This window comes from Tympanuchus pallidicinctus, unplaced genomic scaffold, assembly GCF_026119805.1.
Source record: "Tympanuchus pallidicinctus isolate F22 unplaced genomic scaffold, pur_lepc_1.0 scaffold5, whole genome shotgun sequence".
Lineage (NCBI taxonomy): Eukaryota > Metazoa > Chordata > Aves > Galliformes > Phasianidae > Tympanuchus > Tympanuchus pallidicinctus.
The window spans coordinates 72,467,133-72,487,596 of NW_026294769.1; the positions used below are offsets into that span (position 1 = coordinate 72,467,133).

The 20,464-nt window shown below is 41.6% G+C and overlaps 1 protein-coding gene across 6 annotated transcripts in view; it reads right to left on the reverse strand.

The window, feature by feature from the left end:
- The window catches only part of SLC45A4 (solute carrier family 45 member 4), an 86,274-nt gene that overhangs the window by 19,444 nt on the left and 46,366 nt on the right, over nucleotides 1-20,464 (reverse strand). For 4 of the 6 annotated variants that reach the window (XM_052704791.1, XM_052704794.1, XM_052704789.1 and 1 more), the window contains exon 2: nucleotides 16,773-17,390. In XM_052704791.1, the coding sequence (XP_052560751.1) occupies nucleotides 16,773-17,016 (244 nt within the window). In that variant the 5' untranslated portion in view covers nucleotides 17,017-17,390. Of the gene's footprint in view, nucleotides 1-5,861; nucleotides 6,035-16,772; nucleotides 17,391-20,054; nucleotides 20,128-20,464 lie in introns of those variants that run through there. The other 2 variants (XM_052704793.1, XM_052704795.1) reach the window with 2 other exon arrangements.

Below are 20,464 nucleotides of genomic sequence, written 5' to 3' on the forward strand. Positions count from 1 at the left end.
TGGCAAGGGCTTAGATGCAGCACTTGCTTAAAATAAACTTGGCTAAGATGAGGTGCCAGGCCAGCAGCCCTGTAGCATCCAGCCTCTGATGTGCAGAATAGATGCACGGATGGCAGTTTGGACTTCATGACTTTATGGCAGCTCTGCAGCGTGAGCTTGGCATCCAAATGCCTGCATTGCCACAGCCTCTTACAGAGGAATGTAAACTGCCCCAACCTCTGAGAGCTGCTGTGCTCACCTGGAACAGGCTGTAACTAGGCTGGGACTGATTTTGGGTGGCCAAGAGCAATATTGTGTAACAATAAAAGTGGAGGCTGCTGAGACTCACATGCGGACTGGAAGGACAAAGCAGCTGCATCCCATTACCAACTGAAGAGAAAATAAAAGCATAGCCTTCATTTTCCACCAGTGTGCTTGCCTGGTCGGATAGTAGCTCCAACAGAGCTACTGCTGTGCATCAACTTGGGGGAAAAAGTGAGGAATAGTAGCTGGAGCATTATCATTTAGTGTTCTGTTGATGGCAAATCTGAGGAAACAATGAGAAAGAAAACCATACTGGATAAACAAGGTTAATATTTGTGTGCCATGAACTGAATGCAGAGCAGGTCACAAGTCAGACGCAGAAGTCCCATAGAAATCAGTGAGAAAAAGAGCAAAACACAACAACAGCTTCTGTTAGCAGCGTTGACTGCCACTGAGACCCTTGTAATATGGCATTTCCCAGCCAGCTACAAACAAACAGGACACTGGCTTCTAGTAAATAAGGGTTTGTTTTTTCCCAGACAAAAAAGTGCCCAACAATAGTGGGACCAGCACTGCTCACGGTTCACAGGAAATGCTCACTGTGTCACCATCAGTCTAAGGGCTGCGTGAGGTCACGAGTTACATGGAAGAAAGATTAACTCCCATACAGCAGTTTCTATTCAAAACCTCTTTTTGATAAGTTCTATTGGGGGAAAAATAGTTCTTTATAAGTTTAACAATAAGATCTGATATGGGAATAGGATGCTAAGTGCCTATTTTCATTTGTCAGAAATCATCACCTAGAGACTTGTTTGTACATTTAAAGTAAACACCATACAAGTTTCTGAGCTCGCACAAGAAGCTGTCATGCCTTGCAAATACTTTTTATTCTGCGGTTTCATTTCTGTATAAAACACCACATGTTGCTAAAAATATTTTTACATTGATCTGTTTGAAACGTAGACCTTATTTTTAAAGGATTAGCAAGTAAAATGAGTAATCAAAAAGCTGTGACAACGTGAGAACCTCAGTATCTGCTCACCATTTGGGTACAACAGAATCACAGGATGGCTTGGGTTGGAAGAGACCTCAAAGATCATCTAGTTCCAACCCAAGAAATGCAGAAGACAGTGTGAACTTTCAGTACTGGGGTCTCTGTATGAGGAGTAGGGATTTCAGAATGAGGCTGCAACCATTTCAGAACTGCATCCAGATGTCTGCTCTCTAAATATTTACAACACAGAGCTATCACAACTGGATCTAATCACAAATCTTTTTGCTTCTTGCTATTTGCCTTGGGTTTAAGACTTGAAATGGCTTACAGCTTCATGGGGCTCAGTGCTGACAAAAAAGCAATTCAAAGCAATACATGTTGACTGGTGGTCTCAACGCTCCACTGCTGTGCAGCAAGCACTCACACTGAGGTTGCAACTCCTATGAGAAACCTTCTGGCTTCTGGCCTGAAAAAAGCCAAGCAACAGGGAAGAGTTATGAAAAAGCAGCCATTTCTCCTGGTGCCCACTGCTACAATGAACAGTTTCCCAACATGGGAGCATGAGCTTTTAAGAAGGAAATGCTTTCAAGTACTACTGGAAATCACAGCCTGATGTCATATGGGAAGCGAGAACCTCTCCAGTTTGCATCTGATATTACAGTATACTGTGATCACAGGGCTCACTGCGATTGCAAGCATGCAGGTGGGAAAACTCAGAACAACGCTGTTACCCTGAGGTTTTTAATTGCTGTTCGCTTTCTCCCTGAGTGCCTACCAAGTCTTCAGGCATCTCGTATTTGCTCAGGGTCTCAGAAGTGACCCATTGCCATAAACAGACCATAAAATAGAGCAGTAGCATAACTGTGGCTTAAGTCTTTCCACTGGTAAAATTTACATCCTGAATTTCCTTTTGCGCCTGTCAAATATGAGCCTTTCTGCTTAGCTGGCAACATTCACAAGCTGTCAGCACATTACATACATCTTACAGGCAGGAGTACGTGCAGTCTGCATTCTGAACATACTTTTCTGGAGCACGCTGTCACCCAGTTGCAAGCAGTCCATCCTCTCCTTCCCCTCCTGCTTAGCTCCTGTCAGCAGGGATGTCTGCACAATGGCTGGGCTCACTGCACTGCTCAGCATGGCCGTGAAGATACGACTGTCTGCTTGGCTTGAATCAGCTGTGGGCCAGGAGAGCGGATGGAAAAAGCACATCGCCACTGTTTGGATGGAGTTATTAGGTTTGAAGGGAGTGACAAGCATGAGAACAAATAATTGAAGGGATGTTATGAGTGCATAAAAACACAGTAGTTTGAGGGCCTGATATCCAACAGCAAAACACAGAAAATGATCTCCAAAGCTATCAGCAAAAGGGACAGCCTGCAGCCTGCCCTCAACGCATCTGGAAAAATTTGAGGAGCAAAGAGAGAGGGCTGGAGAGATGTCTGCATTCTTCTCCCACTGCCTTCACCATTGTGATATCCAAAAGATTAGTTTCATGCTTTTAAAATGCACCTGCATTGCTGCTTTAGTTGCTCTGTGTCAAAAGGATGAGGCTATAGACAAAAGGATCCATGGATCTACATAGAGATAAGTGAATAAATAATTAATAGGAATATTAGAAGGATCAAATTACTTCAGAGATGCTGGAAAAGCACACAGCATTTTCTTAAAACTTTGACTTCAAATCTTAAGTCCCCTTAGTCTCCTTAGGATGCAAACAAATCGTGCTTTGACAGCAGAAACCACTTCTGAAAATGTGGCACTGATGACAGCAGGCCCTGCTTGATACCACTGGCTGCATGCCATACCTACGATGAGAAGAAGAGCCATCCACTTCCAAAGAACAGTTTGAGCAGCCCAACTGGCAACAAAATGATGCTCTTGCTCTCCAGTAGCTTCAGTACAAAGCATCACTGTGTGGCTTCACGTACAGTCCTGGAATGTTTTTAAGCCCTAGAAGAGTAATAACCCCTCCTGACCAAGCTATTTTGCCTTTTGTTACAGCTTTTGGTATTACCCATGCAACAGTCTGCAAGCAGCAAGTATGTTGGGTCAAATGACAGACCTGAAGGATGGGATTAAGGAAACAAGTGACAGGCTTCCTTGAGGATTTCATCATCCAGTTTTCCAATTTTCTTTCTCAGTTTAATTACTGCTTCTCAGCCTCCTACAACTGTCCTCCCCATCTCTTACTTGGCAACTGTGGGAGTCAGCAGTGTTTCATTAGGCTCAGCAGCCATTCTGCCAAAGTTGCAGAAAGGTTTATAAGACTTCTCTGACAATTTCTATTTTACAGCAAAGTTTTACAGTGCTGTGTCAGGAAAGAGAAGCATATGTTAAGAGAAGTGAGCCAAAGGTATGTGTGAAAGGGGGAGAGGGGAAGCAAAATCCTGAGAAAAGCTGAGCTCTGAAGCATCAGAGAAAGAACACGTGCACTGAACTGCAGTCAGGAAAATATGGTTTTCCTTTCAGCATGGTTATAAGGGCTGCCAAGTAAAGCTTTAAAAGCTCTATTGATTTGTAAGTTTGTAAACCTGTAGTAATTCAGGTAAAAGATTACTTCCAGCTTGCTACCCTTGTAACAATGCAACTTTCTACTTTCTTAAGCAACATAATCAAGACACAGCTGACAATGTCCATTCCTGAAGACAAGGAATGAAAGGCCAGATGTATGATATGCTCAGAGAAAGACCAAAGAATCAATTACTGTTGTTGACCTTATTATACTAAAAACCCATTGCTGAAACCAATTCATTGGGGGTTTCTGGATTACCTGGGCCATCTTCGTTGGCCCTTAGGAAACTTGTTATCATGTCTTCCTCAGAATAAGCAGTATTCAGAAATATATCACTTGGACACCAACAATGAATTTGCATCACAGCGCTAAACGAGCTGAAATGCAATACAGATTAAAAGCCTAGCAACTTCCAGCATGCTTAACCAGCAGTAATAAAAGCAATTCCTATTAAACCTCCATTGAAGAGCAGGTCCAAAGGTATAACAGAGATGTATGCAAACCCATATATGAATGCAGCAATCAATTAATTGTTGTGCCACACTAATCCTTCCTCTCCTTTATGGGCCGTAATTAAAATGCATGAGCTGTACGTGATGCCCCACTTCTCTGTGCATTACGTAACACTGCAGCACTTTGCCGCTCCGTTCGCTGCAAGATTAGACATCAGCTACAATGACATGTGTTGCCTGAAGATATGCTGCATCCCAGTTTATCCCAAGCTCGATTGTTTTTCATCACAGCTTCAACAATATTGGCAAATTTATAAACAAAGGCACTTCAGCTCAAATACCCAAACTCAAGAGACTTAAGATACACAATATAAAATCTTTTAGAACCACTCATAAGCCTGTTATCAACAGTGGAGCTTTTTTTGCTTAATTAACACATTAATACCCTGGGTTATGGCCATCTACTACGTAGCTGTACCAAACCCTAACCAAAAAGCAGCGCTGACACCTATTTTTCCTTCACGTCAAGCCAAACCTCAACAGAGACTGAAGTGACCTTCTTCCACCCTATAAGAAGTCTGGTTAATGATCAAAACAATCACAGCATCATACAACATCCGGATAAGGAAGATACCCACAAGGATCACTGAGTTCAGCTCCTGGCTCCACACAGCATTACCCCAAATCCAAACCCTATGTCTGAGAGTGGTGCCCAAATGCTCCTTGAACTCCAGCAGCCTGGGGCCATGATCACTGCCCTAAGTAACAAAAATAAGCCACAGCAGTGTAGAGAGCATGGCCAGGATGTCCCAAATCTTATGAGACTCGCAGCACAGCGTTACGGATTTGAAAATATTATGCTCACAAAGGAAACACTGGAATGGAAAGAATCACCTAGATATTAAATTCTCATTCATGAGAGCATTAGTTTATTCCTGAAGCATCCAATTCTACCCAACCAACCCTCAAAATCCTGAAAAACCAGAAAGGTTCCAGTTGACACTGGAAACAAGTTGACACTGCCAAACAAGTGACTGGTGCATACTTAGCCCAGCACAGCATTTGGTCAGTGCATCCAGGAACAAGGAGAAAGGAAGGCAAACAGATCTGAGGGCAGGCAAAAAAAAACTATTTTTGTGAAGCAGGCAACCAGGCAGAGTATGATCAGCACACCATTCATGTCCTTGCATTGCAAGCAGCAAAGAAAACAGCTCATTTCCAGCCTCAGGTTACACGGTGTAGTAAACACACTACGTGTGAGTAAAACACAAGGAACTTGTCTTTGCATATTGACAGAAATTAGCTTCTTCTTCAGTTTTTAGGTTTGACCATGCTTGGAAATCACACAAAAACAGCAACTCAAGACGGTGCTTTTTGGCTTGTGGGCCCCTGCAGATGCCATGTGAGCACCCAGGGATTACTGACTGGACAGTTGATCTCTAAATTTCAGCTGAGATCACATTTGCATAGTCCTTGTGAGGGTCAGTAAACAGGGCAGGCAGCTCCTCCTGAGTTACCCCAGCTGACTTAAAGCAGAGCAAATGTAATAACTAACACACGTGACAGGTATCTTGTACAAACTTCACTTCTAGCAGACATTTATCCATCTGGAAATACCCAGGCTGCTCAGAGGGGAAGAGAGGTGGGCTGGTCCTACCTTGGGCCATTCATGTCATGCAGCCCCGAAGCCCTTTTCTCCCCTTCTTAAGTCTCAAAGGCTCCCCCAAAAGCCTGCAGCCCCATAAAAGCCTTACTGAAAGGGTACTGCTAATTGTTTCTATGCTGCAAAATCAACCCTCTGCCCTTTCTAAAGCCTTTAGGACTATCGGATTGTTTGCGGTGGGAATAAACGCTCTGCCAGCGATCGTTTCTGTCACAACTGTGCTACTGGGCAGCCCTACCAGCTAAAAGGTCAGCACAGCACAGTAACACTGCTCACCGTTCAGTTCTTTGCTATTTTAAAGCTGGTGCTGAATTAAACACATCGGTGTTTAACGCACCGATTCTCCTCGTTTGTTATTCATTGTGCATTTAAGAAGAAAAAAAAAAGGAGGAATTCTGAAAATAAACCACATTAAGCTCCTAAAGAGAACGACGTTCCTCTACGCAGTTGCCTTTATTGAGGTTAATTCCTCACGTAGCTGTATCGAGTGAAACACAAATCCTGTTAGTGCTATGCCTACTTGCTTCAAATGAACTGCGCGTTTCACTTTGGAGGCCTGGTTCCTCACTCGCTCAGATCCCTGCTCCAGGAAAACAGCCTTCACCAGGGGTCTTAACAAGCTCTACACATACAAATGCTAACAGCAGGACTATCATATGAAGCTTTTTAACCAACTGAGGGCTTTTTTTGCCCCCCAGAAGTGGTCTCCCCTCTATGGTTACTCATGACACCAACTGCCTGCCTTTTAAAGTACTGCCGAAAGCAACAGATTAAATTTATGGGGTCTGATAAAAGAGACATTGGTGTTTATACAGCCTGCCTCCAACTTTCTGAAATACCTCCTTCTATAAACTAGCATGTTTTGGCTTGAACATTAACGCAACTGAAGAACGTTCTACACGTGTTCCAGAGAGACGTAAACGCATAGCTGATTTCAGAGTCATAGAATGGCCTGGGTTGAAAAGGTCCACAATGATCATCTGGTTTCAACCCCCTGCTATCTGCAGCGTTGCCAACCACCAGACCAGGCTGCCCAGAGCCACATCCAGCCTGGCCTTGAATGCCTCCAGAGATGGGGCATCCACAGCCTCCTTGGGCAACCTGTTCCAGTGCCTCACCACCTTCTGAGTGAAAAACTTCCTCCTAATATCCAACCTAAACCTCCCCTGTCTCAGTTTAAAACCATTCCCCCTTGTCCCGTCGCTGTTCACCCTCATGAACAACCGTTCCCCCTCCTGTTTATACACTCCCTTCAAACATTGGAAGGCCACAATGAGGTCTCCCCAGAGCCTTCTCTTCTCCAAGCTAAACATACCCAGTTCCCTCAACCTTTCTTCATAGGAGAGGTGCTCCAGTCCTCTGATCATCTCAGTGCCTTCCTCTGGACCCTCTCCAAGAGCTCCACGTCCTTCCTGTACTGGGTGCCCCAGACCTGGACGCAGTACTTTCAAAGTCCTCTAAATTATAATATATATATATATATATATATATATATATATATATATATATATATATATATATATATATATATATATCGATGGAGCACCCCAACAAGATAGCAAACACTTCCTTTCCAAATACTCAATTGATGAAAATCAGGCCCCAGTATGGATAACACAGAACTCTTTTCCAAACAGCCAGGCAAATTTGTCTCATTGTGAAAAGCAGCTGTGCTGTACATCAGTCTGCCTGTAACCTTCGTGTTGCTGTTTGAACTTACAAAAGATAGGCACTGAAATCCATGCATGAGTTACAGGAGGACCCACCAAGATGGCATCATTCCAAATAGGCAGAACTACAGAGGAGAGAAACAGACGCTGAATTCCAACAAGCAGCAACCTTTCATCATTGAGTTCCTTGGAAAAATAAAGAAAGGGAGAAAGAAAGAGTACATCTGCTCTTCATTTGTGCCACAGCTTGGAACAAAAGACAAGATCAGATGTTTTGAGGCTGCAGAGGCATCTCATCGCTACATAATTTGTCATATCTGCATCACAGTATGATAAACAATCATTTTCAGGTCACCTGATGCAGCCCGTGTAAGACAGCAGGTATGCCTGTAATGACTCCTCCTTGCCAGAAAATGCCTGGCGTGGTGAGAGCTTACTCCCAGCTTTCCAAATCAGGCAAAGAAAACACAGGGAATGCTGCAACCGTATCCACTACAACTACTCCATGCCTGTAAACAATCATTTATCTGAATACCAGAGGCACTCTGCTGCCTTTAGATTCTTGAAGGTTTATCCTAGAGCGTCAATGTTTAGCACTGATTTTACAATATGCAATTTAAACTTAATTTTTTAGCCAACCACATAAACTCTGAAGAGTGCAAGCTCCATCTCTGCTCTCAAAAAAATAAAATAATAATTTCTAGAAGCATCCAGATAAAACATTTGTAACAGATATTAAACACCCCTAGACCAAGAGCTCATTTAAAGCTAGCAGAATACACTGGGAATTTGCTGGTTATCCTGAGGGCAGGTGCTTAGTTCTGATAGACTGAATTATTGAAAAACCATTGTTGACAGAGCAGGACAACTGATAAAAGGAGGAAATCCATGTTTTTAAACAGTCTATACATGAAAAAACACATAGAAAATGATCCAGCTCTGTTTATTGCTTGAGTGGGAGAGACTAAGAAATCAGGATCTGGGGGACAGAAATCCAAGTTTAAGGTAATTTCAACATAAGGCACAAAAAATTAATCACTGCATTAGGAGAAATTGCACTGCGTCACGATGGGACACTTGGCAAAGACAGTGCTGAGGGCAGAGCCACACTGACTGGTGTTCTGTGACTGCAGCGCTGGAAGCAGCACTTCTATGGGGAAATAGCTTTATTTTAAGGCTCCTTGAGGACAACATGGAAGATATCTCTGAAGATGTGATGTGTGTAAGGACAGGTGAGACACGTTACAGTGATAACAGTCATTTACAAGACCTCACCTTATTCTTTTTTCCCCAGTTTAGAATTTCAGGTTGTTCTGATTGGGGGCAAGTAAGGCTTTCTCGACTGATGAGCTCTTTTCGATCCAATTTATTTCTGTACAAAAGCAGCTCGTATTCAGTTGTAATGCTCTGCATTTACTACCCTGCAAAAACCCCACCATAAACCTCCAGCAGATGATCACTAAATGTTAAGAGGACATTGCCTGGTTTATGCATTTATGGAAAAAGATGCATCTGTGCTGCCCTGTACCCACTGCTACTCAAGAGTTCAGAGAGTGACAGGAGCTATTGGGGATTTATCCAAACCCATGTAAATAAGATCTACGACCCAATTTTTCCACGTTTAATTAAATAGACTTGTATTAAATTTTATCATCAGACTGAATCAGCAGCTCAAAACCTTTCCATTACTTTCTTGCAAAATAGCCTGCAGGAAGCATATCTGAAACCTTCTCAACTGTTGTTTCGTTAAAAGAGGATGACTAAGACAGAATCCCAGAGGGTGCATCACAGCAGAAATGCTATTGCAACAAGCACACAGGAGACTCAGAGGAGAACTGAGCTTAAGGGGTTGCAGCTTTGACAATCCTCTTGAAGCAAGCTTTATTAAAGCATTACGTGATTTGGCAGCAGCCTGTTGACATTCTTTTCATTTCAGAAGTGGCCTTAATTTTATTTCCTTGAAAAGTAAAGACTCTTGTTCATTAAGGAGTACTTTTTCTCCCTTTTCATAACTTGATTCACAATCCACTTTCAATAGAAAACCCTCAATCTGAGACCTGGCACAGCCAGGCGCACAAATTTCAGTTCTGCATTTACAGGTCTTCATCATCAGAACTCATCCTAAAAGTCGAAAGGTTTCTTTCTACAGTAAGGAAAAGGCAATTGGAAAACTGCCTCGCCCGCAATTACTTGGTAATAAAGAGGAAGGAAGCACTATGGTGTTGCATCTGTTATCACTACGCTGTTATCACTGCAGAGTTACCTCTAAGTCATAGGTGAGGGTCAAATTCTTTTCAGACAGTACAGGAAGTTCTGTGTGCACTGTACGTGTATTTGAAGCTTCACCTGGCACCGTGCTGTCCTGAAGTCTGTTTAGATACGAGTACTAAAAGCTGAGAGATTTGGCCAATTTGGCTGCCATCACACGTGGGTTGGAGGCAGATTATGAAGAAAGGTTCATAAAGGGTCATGTTTGAAGCCACTGGGCTTTAGCACGTGCTCACAAGACCTGAATCTGCCCCAGCTTCTCATCTCCCATCCTTGTTGCTCTATGCACAGAAACAGGAGATCTGTTTCCACTCTCAGTAAAAGACACAATAGATGTCAAAGGATTCTCCCACATCTCTTCAAAAAGCCTGACCTCTCCTAAACCTTGGCTAATGAAGGTAAAGAGAAGGCAGCATGCTGAACACGAAGGATTTACTATTAGATAGAAGCGGCTACAGAAGAAAAGAGATATTCATTCCCTTCTTACGGGGATGATTATTTCTGGAGGCCTTGAGCTCTTCCCACATATCACAGACTGACGTGTCAATCTCTGCAGAAAAATAAATGGCTTTGAAGAACATAAATGGCAACAAAATTAAGAACTGCTTTTAAATTTTCATCCCCTCACAAGTGCTGACAGTGTGCATTGTCACACAATTTGCTTTGTCTTGCACATTGTGATTTTTCTCTCTGTCCACAGCTCTCAGATGTCAGTGTTTCCTCTGATACATTGTTACTCACATTGCCTTCAGATTACAAAAGCTTTCAAAAGGAAAACTTGAGAAGGTTCAAAGTGTTCTTATGCAGAATTTTCACTGCAAACACTCCATGCAAGGAATAAAAATAAGCCAGTTCTGTTTTAATGTTCCCACAGAAGATCGGGGACTTTCACTTAAGACTCAGAATGGGAGAAAACATGCCAAAGTATGGCTGGTTTTAGGTAGACTTGTGCCTCTGAAGGACAGATTTGGTGTCACTTTAAGAGAAAACAATAACAGGACAGTTTTATTTATATACACATATACATAAAATAAAAGCTCCATAAGTAACAGCTACTGCACAACCTACAAACTACTTGGCATTTGCATTGATAGGAAATCAAAGCCCATGCCCCTGCCTCTATCTTTCAAAACCCTGGAGAATTGCACAGCACCTTCTTTTAATGCCTTAAATAAATCCTTACCCAAAGCTCTTACAAAAGGCTGCACTTTCAAAAACTGCTGCTGGTGTAAACTTAAGGTCAGAAGGTGTTTTATGCAAGAGAAACACGATGTATGATATGAAAGTCTCATTGACCTGCTTTTGGTTAGGAAGACAGACAGTAAAATTAGTATTACACAACTCTTTAGTAGACACAAAATTAGTCAATAACTAAAAAACGATGGGTGGAGAGGTTTTATAGGGCAATCAGCACTTGTCTCGAAGGCAAAATATCGCAGTTTCATACATTCCACCATTTGAAATCTGAATTCCAACTTCACATGACCTTAAGGACAGTATCTTCAAAGCTACCAAGGCTAAAGCATGTGTTCAATTAAGAATTTAATAATTCAGGTTCTCTGGAGCCACTGTAAGTTCAGTTGTTGTCCGCAGGTCAGCTGTGTAACAGCCCTCCTCCTCAGCACGGGTCAGCTTCAAGGAGGAATACAGATCTGCAATTCACTCTCAGCATCCTGGGACAGAGATGAGGAATAAAGGTGACAGTGAGCTGAGCTGAAATTAACAGCTTTTCTGTTGAAGAAGCTCGTCCATCTGCAAGGTTTTTTCGCTTGAATGATAGGCAGCCTCTAAAAGCTCATCCATCCCTTTGTTTCCATCCCCCCACCAGATCTTTAAGGTTTCGAGATTGCCTTTGATCTCAGGCTCAGCCTTGGGAGACAATCTCCTTCCACACAGAATTGAGTCAGCAACTGATACTTTAATTCCTTTGAAGAAACGTACCTAAAGGCCAGCTTATCGTTAACATTTCATGCTTGATTCTAACTCTGCCTCCATAATCTCCTCTTTACCTACACTCATTCCTCTCCGACAGGTACCAACGCTGAATTGCAACTGGGAGACTGACTCCTTCGTAATGGAAGTTCACCCCGTAACATTAAATCTTTCTGGGGTAATGACTTCCCAGCGACCACGTTGAGATTTCTCAGGATCAGCAGTTTCTGTTACCTCTTAGACATGCTTTTTCCATACTGGCAATTTCACATGAACTACATTTCAAGACCCTGGAAGCACAGTCTTAAGCTTTAGGCTGTAGGAATTTTAGTGTAAGATAATGCAATTAGTCACAACAGTTGAGAAAAAAATGTAGCCAAGGACTGACAGTTCAAGCCCCAAAACAGCTATCCCATATTTGAGACAGCAGTAATGACAGCCTTCTGTCACTTTGAGAGCACACAGTGACATAAATAGTTTCTTTTCCAAATGAAATGAGCCACGTTTTGTACTCTGCTCTGCTGAGCTCAGCCTTTCTTTATATTAGTATCTATTAACTAGCACTGCAATACTCAGTTTCCAGGAATACTATTCCTTTGTGTTATTGCCCTAAATGACACATGCTCAGGGTTAAGCTTAAAACCAAAACCCTCAACATTTAATGCCAGATCAGCTAACATTCATTACAAGAGCCCATTAAATCTCCCAGCATAACAGAATAATGCCATCACAGACAGGCACTCCAATACAAAATACATTAAAAAAAAGCCATTCTTGCTTCTCAGACCTGATACATTTCAGTCAGTTTCCACAATATCACATATTCGATGCACACCTTAGGTTAAAACATAGCAATGAAAGACTTTTTACAGTAAACTTAATGACACTGTAAAGGCAAGCAGGACACAAACTGCTCGTGCTTTTCTTTCAGTAAATGCACATTGTTTCTTTCTAAATGTGCTCATGTAATGTACTTAATAATTTACGCAGGGGAATGAGGAACAGTTTTGGTGCTGACAGTCATTTCTCTGCCTATTAACTATTTATAGGGTAATGCTAGCATTGGAAAGAGTCTTTGAAGCAATAGCAAAGGTTTGGCAAAGCTTTCATCATATTAAACACAAAATGTGAAGCTTTGTGCTCACAGCTACCACCGCTCATTTGTCACATGGGAATTTCTTCTGAAAGCAGAAGCCACCACAAGCCACAGATTTCTGTCCTGCAGCCTTAATGAAACGGTCACAGATCTCACCTTCTGCGTCCTGATTTCATTGCACAAGTTTCTTCAATAAGCTGCATTTCTCCAAGGTTAAGCCACAATGGTCATTAGTTTCTCCTCACTTTCATTCACAGAAATTACTATACAAAATCATTTCCAAAACGGTTCGGCACCCAAATTTTCCACGACCTATTATGAACTGGAAGGAGGTTCAGAGATTGAATCCCTGAAAGCCACGATTAACGATGGAAGAAAATACACTGCCACTCATAAACAATAGCAGGATTTTAACTCCTCTGGCTGATAAGCAGTATTATGTACCAGATGTTTCGGAAGACAAAGGTTTCCTCATACTCGTATGTAATTTATAACATGGTTGAGATGAGACAGAGGAAGCAACCAGCAGTTGGGATAAGTCAGTGTTAATGTAGAGAGCATCCTAAATAGTAGCATGAAATCATCCAGCTTCTCCAAAACCCTGAAGTGACAAGTACACACACCAGAGTGTGTGACATTTTATTTTCTTGCATAGTTTTCACAATGGGTAGGAGGAACTGCTGACTGAATGAGCCTCCAAATAAAGGTTGATGAAGATTTCTAGAGAAATCTTTCTACTTTTACAGAAGTACCAACTAATACTGTTTCATCTGAACTCAGCTTGCTAGGTCTCATATTTGGCATATTTATGTTCTCCAAAGTATTCTAAGCAAGTTATCTTCTTAATTTTGAATTCCTCTGCTGCAGACAGTAAGAAGTCAACGAACAAGTTAGAATAAATTGTGATGTGTCTGGCTTGCTCTTGTTGCCAAGCTACTAAAACCCTTTTATGGCAAAACTGTTAACAAGCTGTAGTTGCACTTCTGAGAACGCAACGTAGCATCAATCTGAACACGGCAATAACGACAAGGATTACAATCCTTGAAGGCATTTTGGTGGGTGTACAGCATTCAAGGACTTCCAGACCTCTCTAATGTACAGCATCCTCTGACTCAACCAGCTCCCACTGCTGCCTGGAGCTCGTCTGTTACAAATTCAGAACTTCTGGAAATTGAAACACATTTACAACCCAACCACTGAATTGGAAAGGAAGGACCTCAAGGGACACCTCCTACAGCTGCTGGAGTCTGGCTTACACAACAACAGGTGGTTGACCTTCCGGAGCATAACTTGGAAGGTGTGTGCTGGATACTAGAAGTTTCTCCTCAGAGCAGACAAGCCTTGAACAGGCTGCTCTTCAAGGAGGAGATGGAGTCACCGTCCCTGGAAGCGTTCATCAAACGTGTAGATGCGGCACTGCGGGATGTGGGAAGTGGGTGATGGGCTGATGGTTCGGCTAGGTAAGTTTAGTGGTCTTCTCCAACTTGAATGATTCTATGATTTCAGCTACCAGAAAGTCTATTTGAGGTGTGGAGCAAACCAGAAAACTTAATTCCTAATAATTAATGTACACCTGAAAGGAGGAGTCTGTCTTGCACACTCCCAAAGGCTTCTGGTTGTTCAGTTTACCACGTGTGAAGTTTGCCAGCTGAGTCACTCCTCCATTTGCCACTTCTCAGAAAGTTTCTCAAGCCATACTAACCTCACACTGAAAACAAGTGAATGTTGTTGCTCAGGGAGATTGTGGATGCCCCATCGCTGGATGCATTCAAGGCCAGGCTGGATGTGGCTCTGGGCAGCCTGGTCTGGTGGTTGGTGACCCTGCCTGTAGCAGGGGGGTTGAAACCAGATGATCTTTGAGATTCTGTCCAACCAAGGCCATTCTATGATTCATTCTATGATTTACCAGATCACAAAGCAGAAGGAATACTGCAGCAGTGAAACAGCTACAGACAGCCCCCCAGATGAGGAATAAATATAGCTCCTGTCAAGGCAGACAGATGTTGAGATTGATAAAAGTAAACAGAACCGTGTAAGAGGTAATTACAGAACAGGTATATAAAGTCACCCATGAATAGCTTAACCCTTCAGTGCAGCCAATGTTATTTATTCCTCTGCTGAAGGGGAACGTGAGCCAGAGAATCCAAAACCTAACACCTGTAACCAGCTACCTCCATTTCAGCTCTACACAGCAGTGAACATCGTCCCTGCATCCCTGCGGTCTTCTGTCATTTTGCCAGCTTTTCTAGAAACGAGTGCTCTATTCTTGCTTTCCCTTCCCCCAAATCCCAGCTTTATTTTGATCACTGGGGTTAGGGAAGGAAGGGAAGAGAGATTTTTCCAATTATCTGGAGGAAACAGATTTGCTAGAAGAGCTCACAAAAGAAATGTAAACTAGCGGAGTGATCAGTAATCAAAAGGATGGTTTGTTTATACTGTCTGACCTTAATCATTGGTAAGGTAAAGTCAACTTAGCCAGCTATACATTTTAAACATCCAAGTGCCAGCACAAACAAGAAAGCAAGCAAAAAGTATAGGTCACTTACAGAACTGGGGTTTTCTCCACGCTAAGCATGACACAAGTACTTTGCATGCATGGTTGACAGTAATTGAATCAAAGCTCCTAATACAACTCAAGTACCTTAGACATCTGAATTTGGACTTATCTAAAACCAAAATACCTTACAGACATTATGAGCTTTCTTAGATGAAGATAATACATGTTTCGTTCAGCAAGTCAAGTCAATTAGAAAGCCTCTATTTAGAAAACACATATAATCCATTCCAATTATCATTGAGAGATCAAAAGAGGGGCACATGAGCTCCAGGAATGAAAGTTTCCAGGAAATCTTGGAGCAGCAACCCACCAGGATCTCTCACAGCTCTGTCTGCATCGGTTATTGACTCATCTGCTGATCTAAAATAAATCCACTAGTAATTTCATGTGAAAGCACATTTTTAACTGCAAGAAGAGTGCAGGAAGGAACATGTGCATTGGCATGCTCACACATTTTATCTCATATATACTTTTTTATCATATGACATGTTTCATTTCAAAAGCTGACCTTGAATTTTTAAAACAATGTTGTAAATGCTGTTCAGTGAACATTTTAGAGACGTGGCTGGGTGCTTCTCGTTGCCTACAAGCGAGCGTGGTAAAGGAACAACTGCATGTGTAAGCCAAAGCAAACAAACAGTATTCATATATTGTACATACTTCTACACAATGTAAACACATCAACTTATTCACATGCTCAGTGCAGTGCTTCCATTCACACTCATGTAATATTTTCTGATATCTGACAGAGAACACGATTTCCTAGATTTCATAAGGTACTATGGATATTGGAAACAGTTTATTGGCAATCTAACTGCAGTACTCACCACAAAATCTAACACTATCTACTCCTATTCCAATTCCTCTTTCTCTTTTTTTCCCTCAAGCTATTCATGTCATGTTTTATTAATATTTGTTTGTTTGATCAAACTATGGACACTAACCAGATAAAACAAGACTCACCAGTAGTTTAAAAGAAATATAGCACTTCGTTAGAACTCGGAAAAGCAAAATCATGTAAGCAGTTATTCTGAAGCATTATAACCTGAGGCATTTCTCCATAAATCAAAAACAGCTTCACTGAAGTCTTTTATAGTCTAATGTTGCTAGTTTTGAGGATGCCTATCTTTTAATAAAGAGTTTTAGATGCGAATTCAGATCAGGTTAAGTGTTTACAGTGAGAAGCAATATTAAAGAAGACAAATGCAGACAGAACTCCTCCCCACTTGAACATGGTCACATACTGGATCCGTGGCACAGCCAAGGATGAAAAAACAAAACCCTTTTTATTCTCATTTGCAGCTACTGGATCACACTTCCTTATGATTTCAATGAGAAATGGTGTCTAAAATATTGATTAACAAAAAATGAGAATTACTTACCAATTTGTAACAATACAGGCGTTACCAAAGCTGTCTCCATGGCATAACAAAATTCCCTGCCAAACATTACTGCACCATGCATCACCCACAGGCGTATCGGTATCCGGTCTATGGATCCTTCACTAATGGTCTCCTCTCTACTTTCATTCTCCTTGTTTTCTGGTTTCTGAAGCTGTGCCACAGGTAGATCTTGAACTTGCATAGATTCCGAGTCAGCATTCTGGGGAGCCATTTTCATTACCATAAAAATATATATATATGTTATATCTATATAAATAATACTACCATAACTCCACAAACAAGTTAGGGTGTCTTCTCTTTCACCTTCTGTTCCTCAGGCAAGTAATGCTTATATTCCTCTTGTACAAACAAGTATCTTGCAACTTCTTGGATAGATACGAGACATAAAGAATGGAAAGCTATTTGGTAGGAATTTCAACATATGGCTTGCTGGTTTACTGTGAGTTAGAGTTAAAAATCCATAATTGCCATTCAGTTAATACCAGTTTCATAATTATTATTGAAGAAGTGCTGAAGTTGTTATTCTTGCTACAGAGAGGTGGAAAGGCGACACAAAGAGGTGCTCCACTGTTAATCCCCATCGAGTGGCTGATTAATCTGCAACAAAAAGCAAGCATTTAAAAATTTCAATAGTATTTTCTCAGGATATTGTGCCCCCCCTTTACCATATACCCTATTTCCTGCTTCATGCTTTCCATTGTCCTTGCCTCGTGTAGGGTCTTTCATTCCACGGTCCCTCCTACCCCTGAACTTTCCATTGAAATGCCATTGTTCTTCATGTTTAAATGATGCCTAACTGTACTCCTGTGTGGTCCTGCAGGAAGCCACAGAGGAATATATATATCAGTGTACATACATAAATATATAACAAGCATATCGTGTTTGCCTGAGACCCTCACAACATCCAGCACAGGGCTAACAAACTCTGGGAAATTAAGGCAGGTTCCATTTCAGAATCAGCATAGGATATTCCAGTACTAAGCCAGGAAGATGACTCCTATGCCAGGAAGATGATTCATAGATTGCCACTTGCTCCCTAGCCACGCAGACTTGTGTTCAGTCTTTTGGAAGTTGCCAGCTACTTTGCACCTAAGATCCCATAGCTCCCGTGAACTTATTAATACTAGAAAGTCAACTGCACTGATAGAGAAGCATATCACTGTGTAAATTCAGACCAGAATGATATTCCTCGAGCAAACACGAGCAGAAATAAGCTGTCAGGAATATAATCTGAAAGACTAGTATTTAAAATATTCAAAATTTCAATGAAGAGATATCCACAGTATACACATCTTTCTGCACACAAGATCTGAGCAAACCTTCATACTCTAAGGAAGGAGAGTTTTATGAGTAGAATGGTACAAAATATGCCACTGTACGTTATTTCTGAAATATATTCCAACCAGCTGACAAATCTTTGTGTGCTCTAGCATAAACCAGACCATCAGGCAGAGAATGTAAGAGACTGAAGAAAGTGGAGACATCAGCAGCTCTTGTTACCGTGACCCTACAAACACACCATCTACTGGAAGCGTAGCAAAGGAGCATCTCAAGAGCTCCTTCCTGTTGATACCTACCTCAGAGCTGTACCCTAGAGGATTCTGTGTATGTAATTTGTTCATGCAGCCAACAGCTTTTTTTTTTTTTTGCTTTTTTTTTTTAGTCTGGGTTTTTCCCCTCCCAAGTTACCCCAAATTACTTAAATTTTGAGATCTAATGACCGCAATAACAATGTAAGCCTAGAATTTCCTTCTGAGCTAGTCAAATCACGTGAGAGAAGTTAAAATAAATTACTGAACACATGTTATAGGGCAAGGTTTAATTCTCAAGCGTTTTAACCCATTTGCAATAAACAGTTCACTACATAAAGGTCTCAAGAAAGCATTTCTTCACTCATTCTGTACTAAAAAGAGTTGAGATGCCCTGCCTAGGGTTACTAAATCAAGGCCCAGACAAGTAATCGGTCAAGTTCTTCATAAGCTCCTTGGTTTCTCTGAAGCACTTCCTTCTCATCACTTGGATTTGCATATGGTAGAGTTCATTTCACAGAACAGAATCATTAAGGTTGGGAAAAAAACACAAAGATCACTTAGCCCAACCATCAACCCATCCCCACCGTGCCCACTGACCACGTCCCACAGTGCCATATTTATCCCTTCTTGAAAGCTGCCAGGGACGGTGACTCCACAACATCCCTGCACAACCTGCTCCAATACCTCACTGCTCTTTCTGAAAAAGAATTTTTTTCCCCATAGCCACCCTGAACCTTGCCTGACCTTAAAGCCATTACACCTCTTTCCACCTTCCAGCGTTAGCATTGTGTTGAAGCTGCATCAGGAAGGGATGGGATTCTTTTACCTTACTTCAGTATACGAGGTTCCAGCTCACTCCTTGAATAGCTATTTTAGTTTAACATAAATAGGAATTAAAATTAAATTAGGGGAAAAAAACAGCAGAACGCACATGCTTGTAACACAAGCTTTGGGTTAAAAAACCCAGCAGAGCACAGGTTCCAGAGTAGGAGTGATTATTTTAATTACAGTAATAAAATATTTAATTGCTGGCAGACTGAGGCAAAATTACCTTCAGTAGAATTAGTAAGATTACATATTGGGTTTTCCTACTCAGAAATCTTTCAGTACATGCGCATGGTATTGTGGACTAAGGGTCACAAATAACACTTCTGCACTACATGGGTTTAAAGATTATTGCTTCTTCTCATGCTCAGTTTCTTCTCTTGTCACTGCAATGAGGGATTTGACTTAATTCCTCTATGTACCTCATTTAGTAGGTAGTTACAAGATAGCAGAAGCATGGATAGGAAGGCAGAACGTTTTACAATGCAGTGGGGCAGCCTGAATACACAAGCAGAATGGCAGCAGGCTGGGAGCATTTCTCATGGCAAAGGGGAAAGAGGCAGCAGAAAGAAACAGAGGTGAGGTTTGGGCCATTTGAGCAAGGCTGTTAAGGCTGTTCAATGACTGATGAAGTCATGCCCAAAGTGGAAGATGATGGGAACTGATCAGTAATTTAAAAGACGGAATAAGGGATGACAGATGATGCAGGTAGACTTTGAAGCTGTAACTGACACATAAAAAGAACAGTATATGTCAAACACGTCAAAAAGAAAAAACAGTTGCAGTATTCAAGTGCAATATCAAAAGGCCCAATGGACAGGTTTTATCTAAAGTAACAGGGAATTACTATTCCATTATGCCAATTTGGTGGTGAGCATTACGCTACTCTTCCTGCAGCACTTACATCTGACTCCAGATGAGCGTCTAATACATCAACTGCAGAGCAACAGCCTCTGGAAAGGTCTTCAGCTCCTTTGCCAGCCCCTAGGCTGGGTTCAGATGTGTTTTAGACAGATCCTCATTCTTCCTCAAAGCTTATTCCAAATTCAGCAAGCTTCAATGGTAGCATTCTTTTGTAACAAGAACAGGGAGGCAAATTCATTTACCTGATGGAAGTAAATATTCCACAAGCTCTTATCTAACAAAGAGCTCCAAATACAAACTAAATGGCATCCACAGAGGAGCTGGACTGAAATACTGAGGAGGATGTGCATCCATGAATGCATACAGCACAACTCTGTTTAGTAACACCAAAACTTCACTGATAATACTTTACTAAATTGAAGCACTGAATATCAACAAGAATTTCTAATA